The 14,539-nt window shown below is 44.8% G+C and overlaps 1 protein-coding gene across 1 annotated transcript in view; it reads left to right on the plus strand.

Moving 5' to 3' along the window:
* The window catches only part of Cpxm2 (carboxypeptidase X, M14 family member 2), a 118,835-nt gene that overhangs the window by 89,928 nt on the left and 14,368 nt on the right, over positions 1-14,539 (plus strand). The window contains exons 8-9 of the mRNA XM_028868477.2: positions 10,267-10,390; positions 13,152-13,348. Of these exons, the coding sequence (XP_028724310.1) occupies positions 10,267-10,390; positions 13,152-13,348 (321 nt within the window). The remainder of the gene's footprint in view (positions 1-10,266; positions 10,391-13,151; positions 13,349-14,539) is intronic.

Consider the following 14,539-nt stretch of genomic DNA (forward strand, 5'->3'; position numbering starts at 1 on the left):
TACAACTGTCACACATATGAAGAAGGTCTAGGTCAGTCAATGTTTAGATTCTTAGCTCAGTCTTGGTTGTCTATTAGAGTGACATGGGAATTTCTAAAGCATCGACACATGAGCCACCTCAGACACCGTGAAGTCAAATCCTTAGCAGACATGTCCTGGAAGTTGTCCTATGCTTCTGTACAGCCAGGCCTCAGGATTTAGGATTGGCAATTTTACAAGTAGCAGGACATGGCGATCAAGTGTGACTTTTCTCAGACTGACCCAGAGTCTCTGTCACTCTGGGATGTGTCAGCCTGTGCATGCTGGCTGCCGCACACCCACGAGAATGGCAGAAGGGCAGCACCTGGATTGGCTCACTGTCTCTGAAGCCCCGTTCCTTGTTAGCACCCAGCATGGGCATTGCGTGTTTCCTGGGGTGATATAAGCAAATGCCTGTTCACCTCAGATAGGGCGACAATGACACCGTTTGATCTCACTGAAGTCCAACTTGCTAAAGCAATGAGTTTTTTGGGCTTCCGTACAGAAGCCCATTTTGGGTTAGGGGTTACTTACAGGAATGTAGGTGATGCCTAAGCAGCTGCACCAATAGAACATTTCAGCCCAGAATGAATAACAACTTCTCCATAGCTGCACAGGCAGAGTCCTCCCCCGACTTTACTTAGCCTTCTACTTTCTATATACTCCAGTACCTTTAAGACCACAAAGCCACTTGCAGCTAGAACAGAATTACATTCAGCTGACACGGAGGTACAGGAGGGGATGGCTGGGCTCTCAGATGACAATCCAATGGCCCTGATCCTTTCTTCTATGAGGGGAGTCCAACAGTCAATGGGCTGGATCTCGAGGGTCTCTTGCAAGTAGTCAGAGCTGCTCTGTTGTAGACAATAGTAACTGATATGTTCAGTGGATAACATTCTACATTAATGTGCTAGGGAATATGGGAAGGCATTGGAAAACAAGATTTTAGCTATTTAAGAATCTGTTTGAAGACATGGGACAAGCAGAAATAACCTCAGGATTACATTGGCATGTAAGGACTCACCAAAGGCTAGTTAATGCAGCTCAGAGGGAGGGTTTGTGGGCTGAGGGAAGGAGCCAGCTACCCAGGATGAAGGCAGGAGATGTTTCTGAGATCAGAGTCATTAGACTGAGCTGCAAGTCCATGGAATGAACATGCCTGGCTTGTCTCACTGTCATTTAACTTGAGATACGCACGGCTTCCAGACACCTGTCAGCACAGACGTAGAGGTGGGATGTGCTAAAGAACTCCTCTTACTGTCTTGCTCTTCAGAAACAGAGATAATGTGCTTGGACTTGAGGTTTGTGACTCATGCCTGCTGCTCCAGTTTCTCGGGGTATTTTTATGGCTCTGCCCACCATTCTGTCTTCGGGAGCTCTGGTGGGTTAACTCAGTCTTGCCTGATGGGTGTTTTAAGGCATCAAGCCCGGAAGTGAGACAGATATCAATTCAGTTGGTGCAATGAACTGCAAGTATACATAAAGTGATCTGAATGTTCAGAGTCCCTGGGTATTGAGACCTTGAGACAACTGTCCCACATACATAACTGGGGTCCTCTAAGGAAAGCTGGAAGTATGTGCTTGATGCAAGAGGTGGTTATGATGACTACCACTCAGAAGATGCTAGGGCTAAGAGGACTCAGGGTCACCAATACAGCCACCTTGGGGACCCCTCAGAAATCCCACTGCCTAAAAGCACTGAGCTGCAAACTGTCCAGGGAGTGCTTCTCAGTCCCAGTGTGTCGGGCTAGAAGCCATTGCCAATGTAGATTGTTGGTTCTTGGGGTTGGATTAGAAAACAGAATTGCTAGCCTTTTCCCCAGATGGAGTCTTCTAGGTGGCTGTAGAAATATTTCTACCTCAGGAAAAATAGTTGGCTTAGTCTGAAAGAGACATTTATAGCCAACAATAAAATGAGAAGCAGTGAGAAGAACCCAGTGGAGCTGCTCATCCCACTGTAAGACAGCAGCGAGAATGTGTGTGGCTTCCATACAGCATATGCCTGTAGAGCACCGAGTTACACGGCTCCTATTCCGGGCAGAGGGAGGGGCAAGAGATGGGGAAGGCAGAGAGGAAAAGGTGAAGACTGTCCAAACATCCATACTTCAAGGCAGAGGGAACTATGCCAAGAGAACACTGGAGATCTGCTTGGTATATGTATTTATGACTTCCTGGTCACTTGTGTAAATGTGCATTTTTCATCTCCTTCATTTGGAATGATGGGGGCAATGACTCTGTCACTTGTAATGTCTGTAATATGAAATTTATCATACATATGCTTAACATCATCATTATAGTCATGACAGATGGGATGGGGATAGATGAGTTTGCTTACCCATGGCTGGAAGAAGCTTTGACTGTAGCTGGAATAGGTGATATCTGGGTTGCTGCAGATGTTAGCAGAGAGGGAAGAAGACTGATCTTGTCCAAACAAATAAGCCAGCAAGAACAAAGGGGTGGAGTAGGAGTATCAGGTGGGTGCCGGGAAAGAAGACAGGTCCTGAGTGAGCTGCATTCCTCCCTATGTGGAGGGAAGGTTTGTGAGCCCCACCACAGTCCCTAGGAAAGGAACTTTTGGGATAGGGGTATGAGGGGAGAGGTATTTTTGAGGTGGGTAGTTGACCTGAGCCATGAGTATGTTTGAGGTAGGGTGTGGCATGCTCTCATTGGGAATGGCTTGCCCTTCCCAGGTAGAAAAGATATTGGTTTCCTAGGAAAGTGTCACTTGTCTTTGCTTTGAGCCATGATATGGCTAGGTGTCAGATGTTTAGGAGATACAGGTTATGTTGTTATTTAATGTGATTCAGGTAGATAGCAGTTAAAGGGTGGGACAGGAATTGTAGGGCAGCTTGCTGTACTATGTAGAGGATGGTTGAGGATGGCCAGGGACGTTGGGCTGTGAGGGAAGTTAGCTGAGCTTGCTAATACGCTGTGTGATCAGCCTGAGTGTGAGGACAGGTGATGATGGTGGGAAGCCATAGCAAGGTAGTAGGTCTGGGAATCCAGACAACCAAACTTCTGACCTGTCTTAGTTAGGGTTTCTATTGTTGTGAAGAGATACCATGATCACGGCAAACTCTCATAAAGGAAAGACATTTAATTGGGGTGGCTTATATTTTCAGAGGTTTAGTCCATTATCATCATGGTGGAACATGGTGTTATGTAGGCACACTTAGTGCTGGAGAAGTAGCCAAGTTTCTTGCATCTTGACTTGCAGGCAACAGGAAGTGGTCTGTCCCAATGGGTTTAGCTTGAGTTTAGGAGACCACAAAGCCTACCTCAACAGTGACACACTTCCTCCAACAAGGCCACACCTACTCCAACAAGGCTACCCCTTCTAAAAGTGCCACTCCCTTTAGGGTCCATTTTCTTTCAAACTAATATATTCTACTCCCTGGCCCCCAAAGGCTTATAGCAATATCATAATGCAAAAATGCATTCAGTTCAACTTCAAAAGTCCCATAGTCTATAACAATCTCAACCTCGTTTAAATATGAAGTTCATAGTCTCTTCTGAGACTCATGCAATCTTATAACTGTAACCCCCTGTAAAATTAAAATAAAAAAAGCAGATCACATACTTCTAACATATAATGGCACAGGATATACATTATCATTCCAAAACACAGGGAAGGAAGCATAGTGAGGAAATACTGGACCAAAGCAAGACCAAAAAAACAGCTGGGCAAACTCCAAACTCTGCATCTCCATGTCTGATGTCAAAACACTCTTCAGATCTCTAACTCCTTTCAGCTTTGTTGACTGCAACACACTTCTTTCTCTTGGGCTAGTTCCACTCCCTGTTAGCAGCTCTCCTTGGCAGGTTTCCCACGACTCTGGTATCTCTAACATCTTGGGGTCTCCAAGGCAATCCAGGCTTCAACTTCACAGCTTCACACAATGGCCTTTCTAGGCCTCCATTCAGAGACACCCCTGACACATGCCTGACCTTAGCCGCTTTCCTTAGTCATGGAGGCAAATTCCATAACCCCTTTCTTCTATCCTTAACTCTAAAGTGGCTGAAGCTGCCAAGTTCCACTGTTTGCTGGGCCGGGAACATGGCCTCCTTTTGCAGCTACATCTTCACCAGCTTTTTGTTTTCCATGGTTTCCTTTACTGCTTAAGGTTGGCTGTCCTTGAACTTGCTTTATAGACCAAGTTGGCCTCAGAGTCAGAGATCTACCAGCTTCTGCCTTCTGAATGCTAGGATTAAAGGTGTGTACTACCATACCTGGTTCTAAGCTTTTCTTTAATTCCCTTTCACAAGTTAGAAATTTAGCTGGGTGGGATCTTGCCCTGAGGTCACCACTCCCTTTTTTTCATTTCTTGATCTGTTTATCTCCTTGACCACAGGACTTAGCTTCATTCCACTCCCTGGTGTTCCTTTTCTTCTCAGATTGTACATTTTGTATTTTACCTTACTTGCTTCTTTTTGTTATAAATCTTTAGAAGCATGAACATTAGTAACTGCACGACAGAGTCTGTATTCTACTAAGCTGTTTTGAGGTTTCCTCTGCCGATGGAATTAATCCAAATCTCTTTACTTTAGCCTCAGGCAGACTCTTCAGATAAGGGCAAAAACCCACCACTTTCTTCACCAAAGTATCACAACAACACTCTCTAGGGAACATATTAAAATTCTTCTCCTCTGAAACCTTTTGAGCTAGCCCTGATGCAGTTCAAATCATTTTCAGCACTATTGTCTTCCATGCTCCTACTAGTATGGCTCATTATGCAGTACTTAAACCATTCCATTGCTTTCCTAACCCAAAGTACCAAAGTCTATATTACTCCAAAGGAAAACGTGGTCTGGCTTATCACAGCAATACCCCAGTCCCTGGTGCCAATTTTTGTCTTAGTTAGGATTTCTATGGCTATGAAGAGACACCATGGCCACAGCAACTCTTACAAAGGAAAACATTTAATTGGGATGGTTTACATTTTCAGAGGTTTAGTCCGTTATCATCATGGTGGGACATGGTGGTGTGTAGGCAGACATGGTGCTGGAGGCATAGTCAAGTGTCCTCCATCTTGACTTTCAGGCAACAAGAAATGGTCTGTCTCAGTGGGTGTAGCTTGAACACAGGAGACCTCAAAGCCTACTCCCACGGTGACACACTTCTTCCAACAAGGCCATACCTCCCATTAATGCCACTCCCTTTGGAGACCATTTTCTTTCAAACCACCACATGACCCATGGATGCTCCTCAGTGTGGTTTCTTCCCTTTGGGAATTCCTTTTCCATTGGATTAGAGGTAGTCTCTGAAGAAAGATGATGGAAGAAAACCTTTTGTATGTTGCTTTAAACAACTTTTTAAGAGACACTTCCATTCACTGGGCCAGCATTCTTATATCTTATATCTTATATTCTTACATTCAACAGAGAACCCCTAGTTTAAAGGATCCTCCATGAACTCACTGTACTGATGAATCAGTAATTTTTACATCTTTCTTGTCTTGGTCTGTTCACAGATTAACAAAAGTTCAGAGAATGAATAATTTCTAAACAATACGAGTTGATTTTTCATAGTTCTTGATATTGGTGACCTAGAGTCAAGGAACCAGCAGATTCTGTGTCTAGTGAGGGCTGCCCTCTACTTCCAATATGGTACCTTGTTTTGGAGGTCATCATGTGGAAGATGGAAAAGCAAAAAGGTCTACCTAGTTTCCTCCTATCCCTTTAAAAGGATACTCATTCCACTGATAAGGGCAGAGCCTATGTGACTTAATCACCCCCTAGAAAAGTCCCCACCCCTACACATTATGGAATTGAGTCTTGGATTCTACCTTGTGAATTTGGGGATCACATACACTCAAGCTACAGCAACACACTTCTGTCCCTCTAGTGCTCGAACTCGTGTTCACACAGGTTCTGCATGACTGTGATTAGAATGTAGCTCTGACTTTGCTCCATGTCTCTCAGTTAGCGCTGGTTCCCTAACATTACCCCCCCCAACCCCCACTGCCTCCAGTTCTGCCACATGGGCCCTGAGTGGATGCCTTGCGGTTTAACAGCTTTCCCCCTGCTCTGAAGCATTTGGAAATCTCCCAGTTTTTTAATGACTATGCCAACGGAGGAAACATGCTACAACCAGTGTCATCATGTGTATAATTTTAGCTTTCTTCGTGAACAGTTTCCTTCAGATATATTACCGAAAATTGGATTACTAGAAAATCATCTCATTATTCTATGTTCTTCACGAAGGAGGGCAAGAGAGGAGCCCAGACTTCAGCGGGTACTAGGATGGTGATGTGCTTCCCATTTCAGGGATGAACGAGTCCAGCAAACCCCGCTATTCTCTTCTGTGTCACTTCCCCTCCCTCTCCAAGGAGCTCTCGATGTCTTTCCTTAGTCACTTTCCCCTCCATCATATCAATTTTTAATGGAGACTATTTTTCAGGCGGGGAGGGTGCTTGGGCTATGAGGAGCCAAATGCACCATGGTATACAAGATGTGTCAGACCTGCAGAACGAGTTTCTTCAGCCTTTGTTGAGGATGTGTGCTCTGGTCCCTGAGGAAATCCTACTCCTTATTCTGCTTGTCACCCCACGTATTTACCACAAAGACCTGATTCTAGCTTGGTTTCTGTTGCTGTGATAAAACACCATGACCCAAAACAACCTGGGGAGGAAAGAGTTCATTTGGCTAAAGTTCATCCTTCAGAGTTCATCAGTCAGTCAGGGCAAAAACCTGGAGGCAGGAACTGTAGCAAAAACTAAGGAGGAGTGCCGCCTCCTGGCTTGTTTCTCCTGGCTTCTCAGCTATCTTATATAGCCCAGGATCATCTGCCCCGAGACAGCTGAGCCCTTCTACATAAACTAGCAATCGAGAAAATGTCCCATAGATATGCCCAAGGACCGAGATTATGAAGGCAGTTCTTCAGTTGTCAAGGTCCCAGGTATGTCAAGCTGACAGTCAAGGTTAGCCATCACTGACCTGAGTAGCATAAAAAGAATGTCTAATTCTCATCAGGACCCAGAAGTTACATTCTCTCACAGAAGGAGTTGTATTTAAGTAGATGGATTCCTCCTTGGTGATGCTCATGATAGCCTTGTTGGGAAGAGCAAGCAGATCAATCCCCATGGGGATGGTGGCCACACAAGATATGCTTCAGGGTATTCCAGAGTGCTCCTCTGGAGGAAAAATTATAAAGGGCCTTCCTAAAGGTTAATGTTCTTCAAATTCTCATGTTCTTATGAGGGAAAGTTGGTTTTAGTACGATGATCCAGTGACATGGTTCATTTAACCCTGACCACTGCAGAGAAAGCAGGGTTGGGAAATAATGTCCAGTAGAGGAGAGAATACAAAGAAGAAAGGGGATCCTGAGGTTTTGTAGCCCAGGAGGCTTGCATCCATTACTACAGTGTGCATCCAGGGGAAGCTATTAGTCTTCCTCCAATACGTAGGCTGTGATCTTTCATACTGGTTGCACTAAAGATAGAGGGTAACATAACAGCAAAGGATAGCCAGGCCTATGCTTGAAGCTTATATTTGTTGCCAGGTTAATAATGGACCACTTAGGTCTTATTCTTAAAGAAATCATCTTTGGTCTGAACCCAAGACAGTGGCTTATTTGCCAATCAGGACCTGCTGAGATCCTTGTCTGAGTATGAGTGCACCAGGAGGACTTGAGACAAGTACACTGTGGCCATCTTTCACACTGCTGCAGGAGAAAGGAGTGTGTGGAGTTCCAACTTGTATTTCAGAGTGGTAGAGCCCTTTTAATGGATACTGCCTACCTACCACCCTTGCCAGGGTGTTCTACCTCTGCTCTGCCAGTACCAGAGTGTCCCTTCTGTTCTTAACACATAGGCCTGAAATAATCCTCTGAACTCTTCAGTCTACAGTCTGTATGGTGCCTAGTAGAGAGTGGGATCCTCAGTAAATATGGAGAGTGAGATCCTCAGTAAACATAGAGGAGAGCGGGGTCCCTAGTAAATAAAGAGAGTGGGATCCTCAGTAAAAGTAGAGAGTGAGATCCTCAGTAAATACAGAGAGTGAGATCCTTAGTATATATAGAGAGTGGGATCCACAATAAACATAGAGGAGAGCGGGTCCTCAGTAAATATAGAGAGAATATTGTAGTAGACAGTTTTCTGGTCCTGAGTTCCTCTGGTCCTGCCTGGCCCCTCCTGGCCCAGCAGTCCCTTGGCTAGCTCAGTCAGTAGAGCATGAGACTCTTAATATCAGGGTCGTGGGTTCATGCCCCACATTGAGTTCCAAACCACATGCCAAATGTAGTTGTAAGTTTTCTCTGGTCCTGAGTTCCTCTTGTCTTGCCTGGCCCCTCCCAGCCTGGTGGTCCTGTAGCCATTTATAAAATAAAATAATTAGTCAGAGGCTTAATATTATTTACACACTCTCTGACCTATGGCAGGCTTCATGCTAGCTAGCTCTTATAACTTAACCAATTTTTATTAATCTATAAGTTGCCACATGGCCATGGCTTACCGGTACTTTTACATCTTGCTTCTCCTAGTGGCCACCGGCATCTCCTCCCTCTCCTTTCTCCTCTCACTATCTCTCTTGGATTTTCCTACCTGGCTCCATCCTGCCCTGCCATAGGCCAATGCATGTTTATTTATCAACCAATCAGAGCAACACATATTCACAGCATACAGAAAGCCATCCTACAGCAGAATACAATTTTCTTTAAACCAGCTTCTGGTGCCCTGGGGATTGCAAAACACCTTTCTCCCAGCAAATCATTGCTCACAGCACTGGTCAGGGATGCAAGGCAAGGCAACCTCTGAGGAGAGGGTGCCACTGTCCTCCATCCCCCCAGAAGCTTATTATCCTGGCAGAGGCCTCACCAAATTCCCTGATAGCTCACATCATTCTCATAGACTGAAGCTGTCAGTTGAATAGCTGACTTTAAAATCTAGACCATGGCATGTGTGTCCCTTCCACACTGCAGCCTGTTTGCCCCACTTGGCCCCATGAGGTTGTGTCCACGGCCACCACATGCAGTCCTTTGTAGTTTTTTTTTTTTTTTAACTTCTTACTCTTTGTGGGGCCTGCCACCCAGCTCCCAAGTAAATAGATGAAGACTTATTATTACTTATAAATGCCCAGCCTTAGCTTGGCTTGTTTCTAGCTAGCTTTTCTTAACTTAAATCAGTCCATCTATCTTTTGCCTCAGGGCTTTTATCTTTCTATATGCATTTCTTTACTTCTTACTCCATGGCTTGCTGTATAGTTGGGTGGCTGGCCCTGATGTCCTCCTCTCCTTTTCCTTTTGTTTCTCCATCTTCTCTTCTCATATTTCTCCTCCTATTTATTCTCTCTGCTTGCCAGCACCACCTATTTTTTTCTCCTACCTAGCTATTGGCCGTTCAGCTCTTTATTAGACAAATCAGGTGTTTTAGACAGGCAAAGTAACACAGCTTCCCAGAATTAAATAAATGCAACATAAGAGAATGCAATACATCTTTGTGCTAGCCACATACATCTGAGAGAGGTAAAAATACCAACTCAGGAAGATGCCTTACTCTGTTGGAGCTGTCATAGCAGAAATGTCATCGAGTTGCTGACTAGTAGACAATAGGAGGGCCTTGTTTGTAGTTAAGGTGCTGGCAGATGTGGTATCTGCTGAGGGCTCACCCACTAGTCCATATGTGTATGTGGCCTTCCCACAGCTCCACATACAAGTCCTTTGCCTCTTAAAAGGTTCTAATCCTGTTTACAATACTCCAACCATGTGACATAATGACTACCTAATGCTTCACTTCTTTTTATTAAAAATATTTTATTATATTTATTTATTAGGTGTGTTGGGATATGGGCATATGTGTGCATCTGTGCACTTGCTGCAGTCAAGACACCTTGTGGGAGTTGGTTTTCTCCTTCCTGTATGTGGTTCCCAGAGATGGAACTCAGGTTGGCAGCAAGGGCCTTTACACACTGAGCCATCTTGCTGGACTAAGGTTTCCCCTTTTAATTCTGTTGCATTGATTAGATTTCATCTGGGGGACACAGACTTTCAGTCTGTAGCAAGACGCTATAACTGTAATAATCGAGTGTGCTGAGAGTACAGGGCCAGGGCCTGGAAAGGTGGGTATTATCCTGGGAAATAAACCATAGAGGGTGTTCTAGACAGAGGTATAGCAGCAGGGCTGTGGGATGGAGATGGATGCTGAGGCACGAGGCTGTGGAAATAGCTGTCTTTTGGGGGGTACACTGTCTTTTTTTTTTTTTTTAGCATGCAGCTATCACCATTCAAAATCTTGCATTTACCTTGTCTTTCAGTTGATGAAGGTTGTGAATGAAATGTGCCCCAATATCACCAGAATTTACAACATTGGCAAAAGCCACCAGGGCCTGAAGTTGTATGCTGTAGAGATCTCTGACCATCCTGGGGAACATGAAGTTGGTGAGAAGGATTTCTGCCTTTGTTTTCTGTTGCTGTGATAAACGCCATAACCAAAAGCAGCTTGGGAGGAAAGGGTCTATGTAGATGTAACCAACCGTCTTATTAAATAAGAAACACAGAACCAATGCAAAGAAGAAACCCAAGAGGTCAGGGCTAAGAGCTAAAACCTTACCCTTCCTCCTGCGGTGGTCCTACCTCTCCGAACGAGAGCTACTTCCTGTATTAAAGTCTTTATATAGAGTTCCTGTTCTGCCTTCTCGTTGGTTGTAAACCCAACCACATGACCGCCTAGTTGCAGCCTGTCTGTATAGACCTCCAGGTCTTCTGTAGTTGGTATTGAGATTAAAGGCGTGTGTATCCAATGCTGGCTGTATCCCTGAACACAAAGAGACTTACCTAGCTCTGCCTACCAAGTGCTGGGATTACAAGCGTACGCCACCACTGCCCTGCTTTCCTATGGCTTGCTAATTAGCTCTGACCCCCGGGCAACTTTATTTATTAACATACAAATAACATTTTAATACAAATAAAATATCACCATAGGTCTGTCTTGGTTTTAGGTAATAATTCCCCATCAAGGGAAACCAGGGAAGTACTTCAAGGAGGAATCAGAGTCAGGAACTGAGGCAGAGGCGATGGAAGAAGTTTGCTTATTGCCTTTCTCAGCTACCTTTTAAATACAGTCTAGCATCCCCTGCCTAGGGGTGGCACACCCACAGGGCTGGGCCCTCCTGTATCAATTAGATGTTAAGAAAATAACCTCACAGACAGACATGGCCACAGGCCAATTTGATGTGGGCATTTTTTTTTTCAGCTGCGGTTCCTTCTTGCCAGGTGATACTAGGTTTGTGTCAGGTTCACAGCTGGCACTGATGATGCCAACTCCCCAGCCAAGATGATGGCGCCCCATCTTCAATAACTCCTCATCTATCTGAAGGCATCTCCCCGCATCCTACATGAGAGTATTCATGATTCAGGGCGTGAGCCCCTATCCCATAAATCACACCGATAAGCTAATTTTGGTCCTGTGCCCTTCATGTCTTAGAAGAGCTACAAAGCTCCCTGGGCTAGGAGCCCCCTCCTTTGCTGCACAGGGACCACATTTAATTGTGCTCTCTTCTTCTGAGACCAAGCACAAGATAAAGAAAAAAAAATGGCTGGATACAAGACAGATTCCTCTTCTAGGAGAACATTCTGGACTCTGATTTGTGAAGGGGGTTCCCTCCTCCTCCTTCTCCTCCTCCTCCTCCTTCTTCTATAAAATACTAACTTTATTGAGAAACTACAATTAGTAGAGGAATGAAATCTGGAAGTTGGAATTTTGGAGACATGTATCAGTTCCTGATATTGCCACATTCCTAAAGAGGAAAACACACTTGAAAGGAAGACCTGTACACCACAGGCATGCGAGATAGCATTGCCCATATTAATATTGTACTTAGCTTCTCATTATCTTAGGTAAAGAGACAGTTTCATAAATGTTTTGACTACAAATATGCCTTCCACATTCCCTACTGTGGGGCTTCCTTCTTTTTGAAGAACGTCTACGTTGTCTTTAAACGCTGCCTGCCTTCAGCTGTTTTCTATTCAGACATCACTACTCCAAGTCCCTGCATGCTGGGTGGGCTTCCAGTTTTCTTGTTGGTAAAACTAGCTAGGCTGTCAAAACCCATTAAAATTTAGGTGCAAAAGATATGTGTAACTTTATCGTTCATCTGTGTCTTGTGTCTTAGCAGTTCCTCTCAGGAGTTTCTTCTAAGGCCTTACCTGTGGATAAAATCATGTTTCTTCATATATAGCAGCCCTGTCAAGGAAAGAAAATGAAATGTGATTAGCCATTCCCAGCACTGATATTCTGAGTCTGTTTAGCTGCTATAACAAAATAGCCAAGATTGCATTATTTATAAATAACAGGAATTTATTTCTAACCATTGTGGAACGTGGGAAGTTCAAGGTCAAGATGCCAGCACATCTGGAATCTGGCTGGTGATGACCTGTTTTCTCCTTACCCTTGCATGATACAAGGGGGTGGAAGGCTACATTCTCAGATGATGCTAATCCTTCATCCCCTTCTACAGGCCCCACCTCTTCATACTATCACAGGGTCTTGACTTGAACATGGATTTTAGAGAGACACACATGAATCCATAGCACTTCTCATTAAGAAGCTAAGTATTGGAAGAGAAATTACTCAGACCATTAACCCAACTGTGTTCTTGCCGATCCCCTTTGAGATGATTTTCTTCATGTAGTCATTCATCTTTGGCTCCTTGTAAAACATAGTAAGAAATTTCCCCAAGGGAAACTGCACCACAGAGGAGAAAAGCAAAGGCAGCACTTTGTGTTTAGCTTGTAGTCATAAGTACTGAGATATTTGGTCTGTCCTTGCAAAGTAAGAACGCCCCCTGCCGGCCCCCCCCCCCCCCGTCTGGTTGTTCAGGCTTGTTGTCTGTGTCTTTCTTACATGCTTGAGCATTTGAGTTTAAAACGAGGAGGAGTAGATGGGAAGTGGGGGTGGGGTGTGGTGGGGTGAGGGGTGGGGGATGTGGAGAGGAGAGAAGGGAAACTGTGCTCAGTATGTAAAATAAACGAAAAAAAAATGTTGTTTAAATTAAATTAAATTAAAATTATTGTTCCAATATAATTTTGGAGGCTTATTTGGAAGGCAAGAAAATACAGCCGTAAGGTGTTGGTGTCCTCTCAAACCTTTGTTGGCCCCATGTGGATGCCTGCAGGAGCCTGTGTCTCTGTCTCTGTCAAGGTGAGCCCGAGTTCCACTACATCGCAGGGGCCCACGGCAACGAGGTGCTAGGCCGTGAGCTGCTGCTGTTGCTGCTGCAGTTCCTCTGCCAGGAGTACCTGGCGCAGAACGCGCGCATCGTCCGCCTGGTGGAAGAGACACGGATCCACATTCTACCCTCCCTCAATCCCGATGGCTATGAGAAGGCCTACGAAGGAGTAAGTGTGTTCTAGCCCCCATCTGAAAGCAACAGGCTATCCCAGCTCCAGCGTGTGCTTATTCTTTCTTTTGTTTTTGATATGTGTGTAGGTGATGTATCTGTGTGGGTGTGCATGTGCATGTGTGTGTACGTGTATGTGTGTGTGTGTGTACGTGTGTGTGTGTGTGTGTGTGTGTGTGTGTGTGTGTGTGTGTGTGCATGAGGAGGCCCTGAAGTCCACATTGTGTGTCATTCTCAATAGCTTCCCCACCTTAGTTCTTGAAATGGGGTCTCTGGCTGAACTTGGAACTTCCTGATTCAGCTAGACCATCAGGCCATCATGTGCTGGGGATCCACCCATCTCTGCCTCCCTAGTGCTAGGTTACCGGCAAGTATTGTTGCACCTAGCTTTTTACTTGGGTGCCGAGGATTTCAATCCATGCTTGCTCCTCGAGTACTTTACCGACTAAGCCATCTCCCCAGCCTCTTTTGCCTTCTTTGCCCCATGGTGGCAGCCTGTGTCTGCAGCCTCTGCCTGCAGGAGCTGCTTTGCCTTCCTTCTGATGGTTTCTTCTAAGGTTTCTAAGGGATGCAAAGCAGGAACTGAAACCGATGGGGACCCCGAGAGAGGTATATGTCCACCAGCTAGAGAGCATCCACACGAGTAGTGCCATTGTTCCATACCCAGGGTGTAACAGTACACCTCATGGCAGTAGCCCCTCGGGTTGGCTTAGCACTTTTGAGGCACGTGCTAGCCGTGGTTATTATCTCTAATACTCTCACCTGTCACCTAACAATGACTGTTTTGATTATTCTGAGATATTGCTTATACTTTGTGTTCTAGTTATCCCATGAAATTTGTATCTGCCATAGATGTGTATATAATTGTATTAAATCATGTCATGAATCACTAGTGATATTTCGCAATATTTGGCATAAAAATAGAGCACTGTCTAAGTAGAGGTGCCTGTCAAATGCAAGCTTTAAAGTATAGCATTTAGTTGTGTTTGTTGGTTCTGGCACAAATACATGATCAGTCATAACAATAACTTCCATCCAAGTACTAACCAGGCCCAGCCATGCTTAGCCTCTGAGATCAGACAAGATTGGACACATTCAGGGTAGTACGGCTGTGGACACAACACTAACTCTAAAGCCAGGTGTTGTGGAATATTAATTTAAGATGTGTTACATTCATTTATGCTGTGAA

The sequence above is a fragment of the Peromyscus leucopus genome, chromosome 1, assembly GCF_004664715.2.
Source record: "Peromyscus leucopus breed LL Stock chromosome 1, UCI_PerLeu_2.1, whole genome shotgun sequence".
Taxonomy (NCBI): Eukaryota; Metazoa; Chordata; class Mammalia; order Rodentia; family Cricetidae; genus Peromyscus; species Peromyscus leucopus.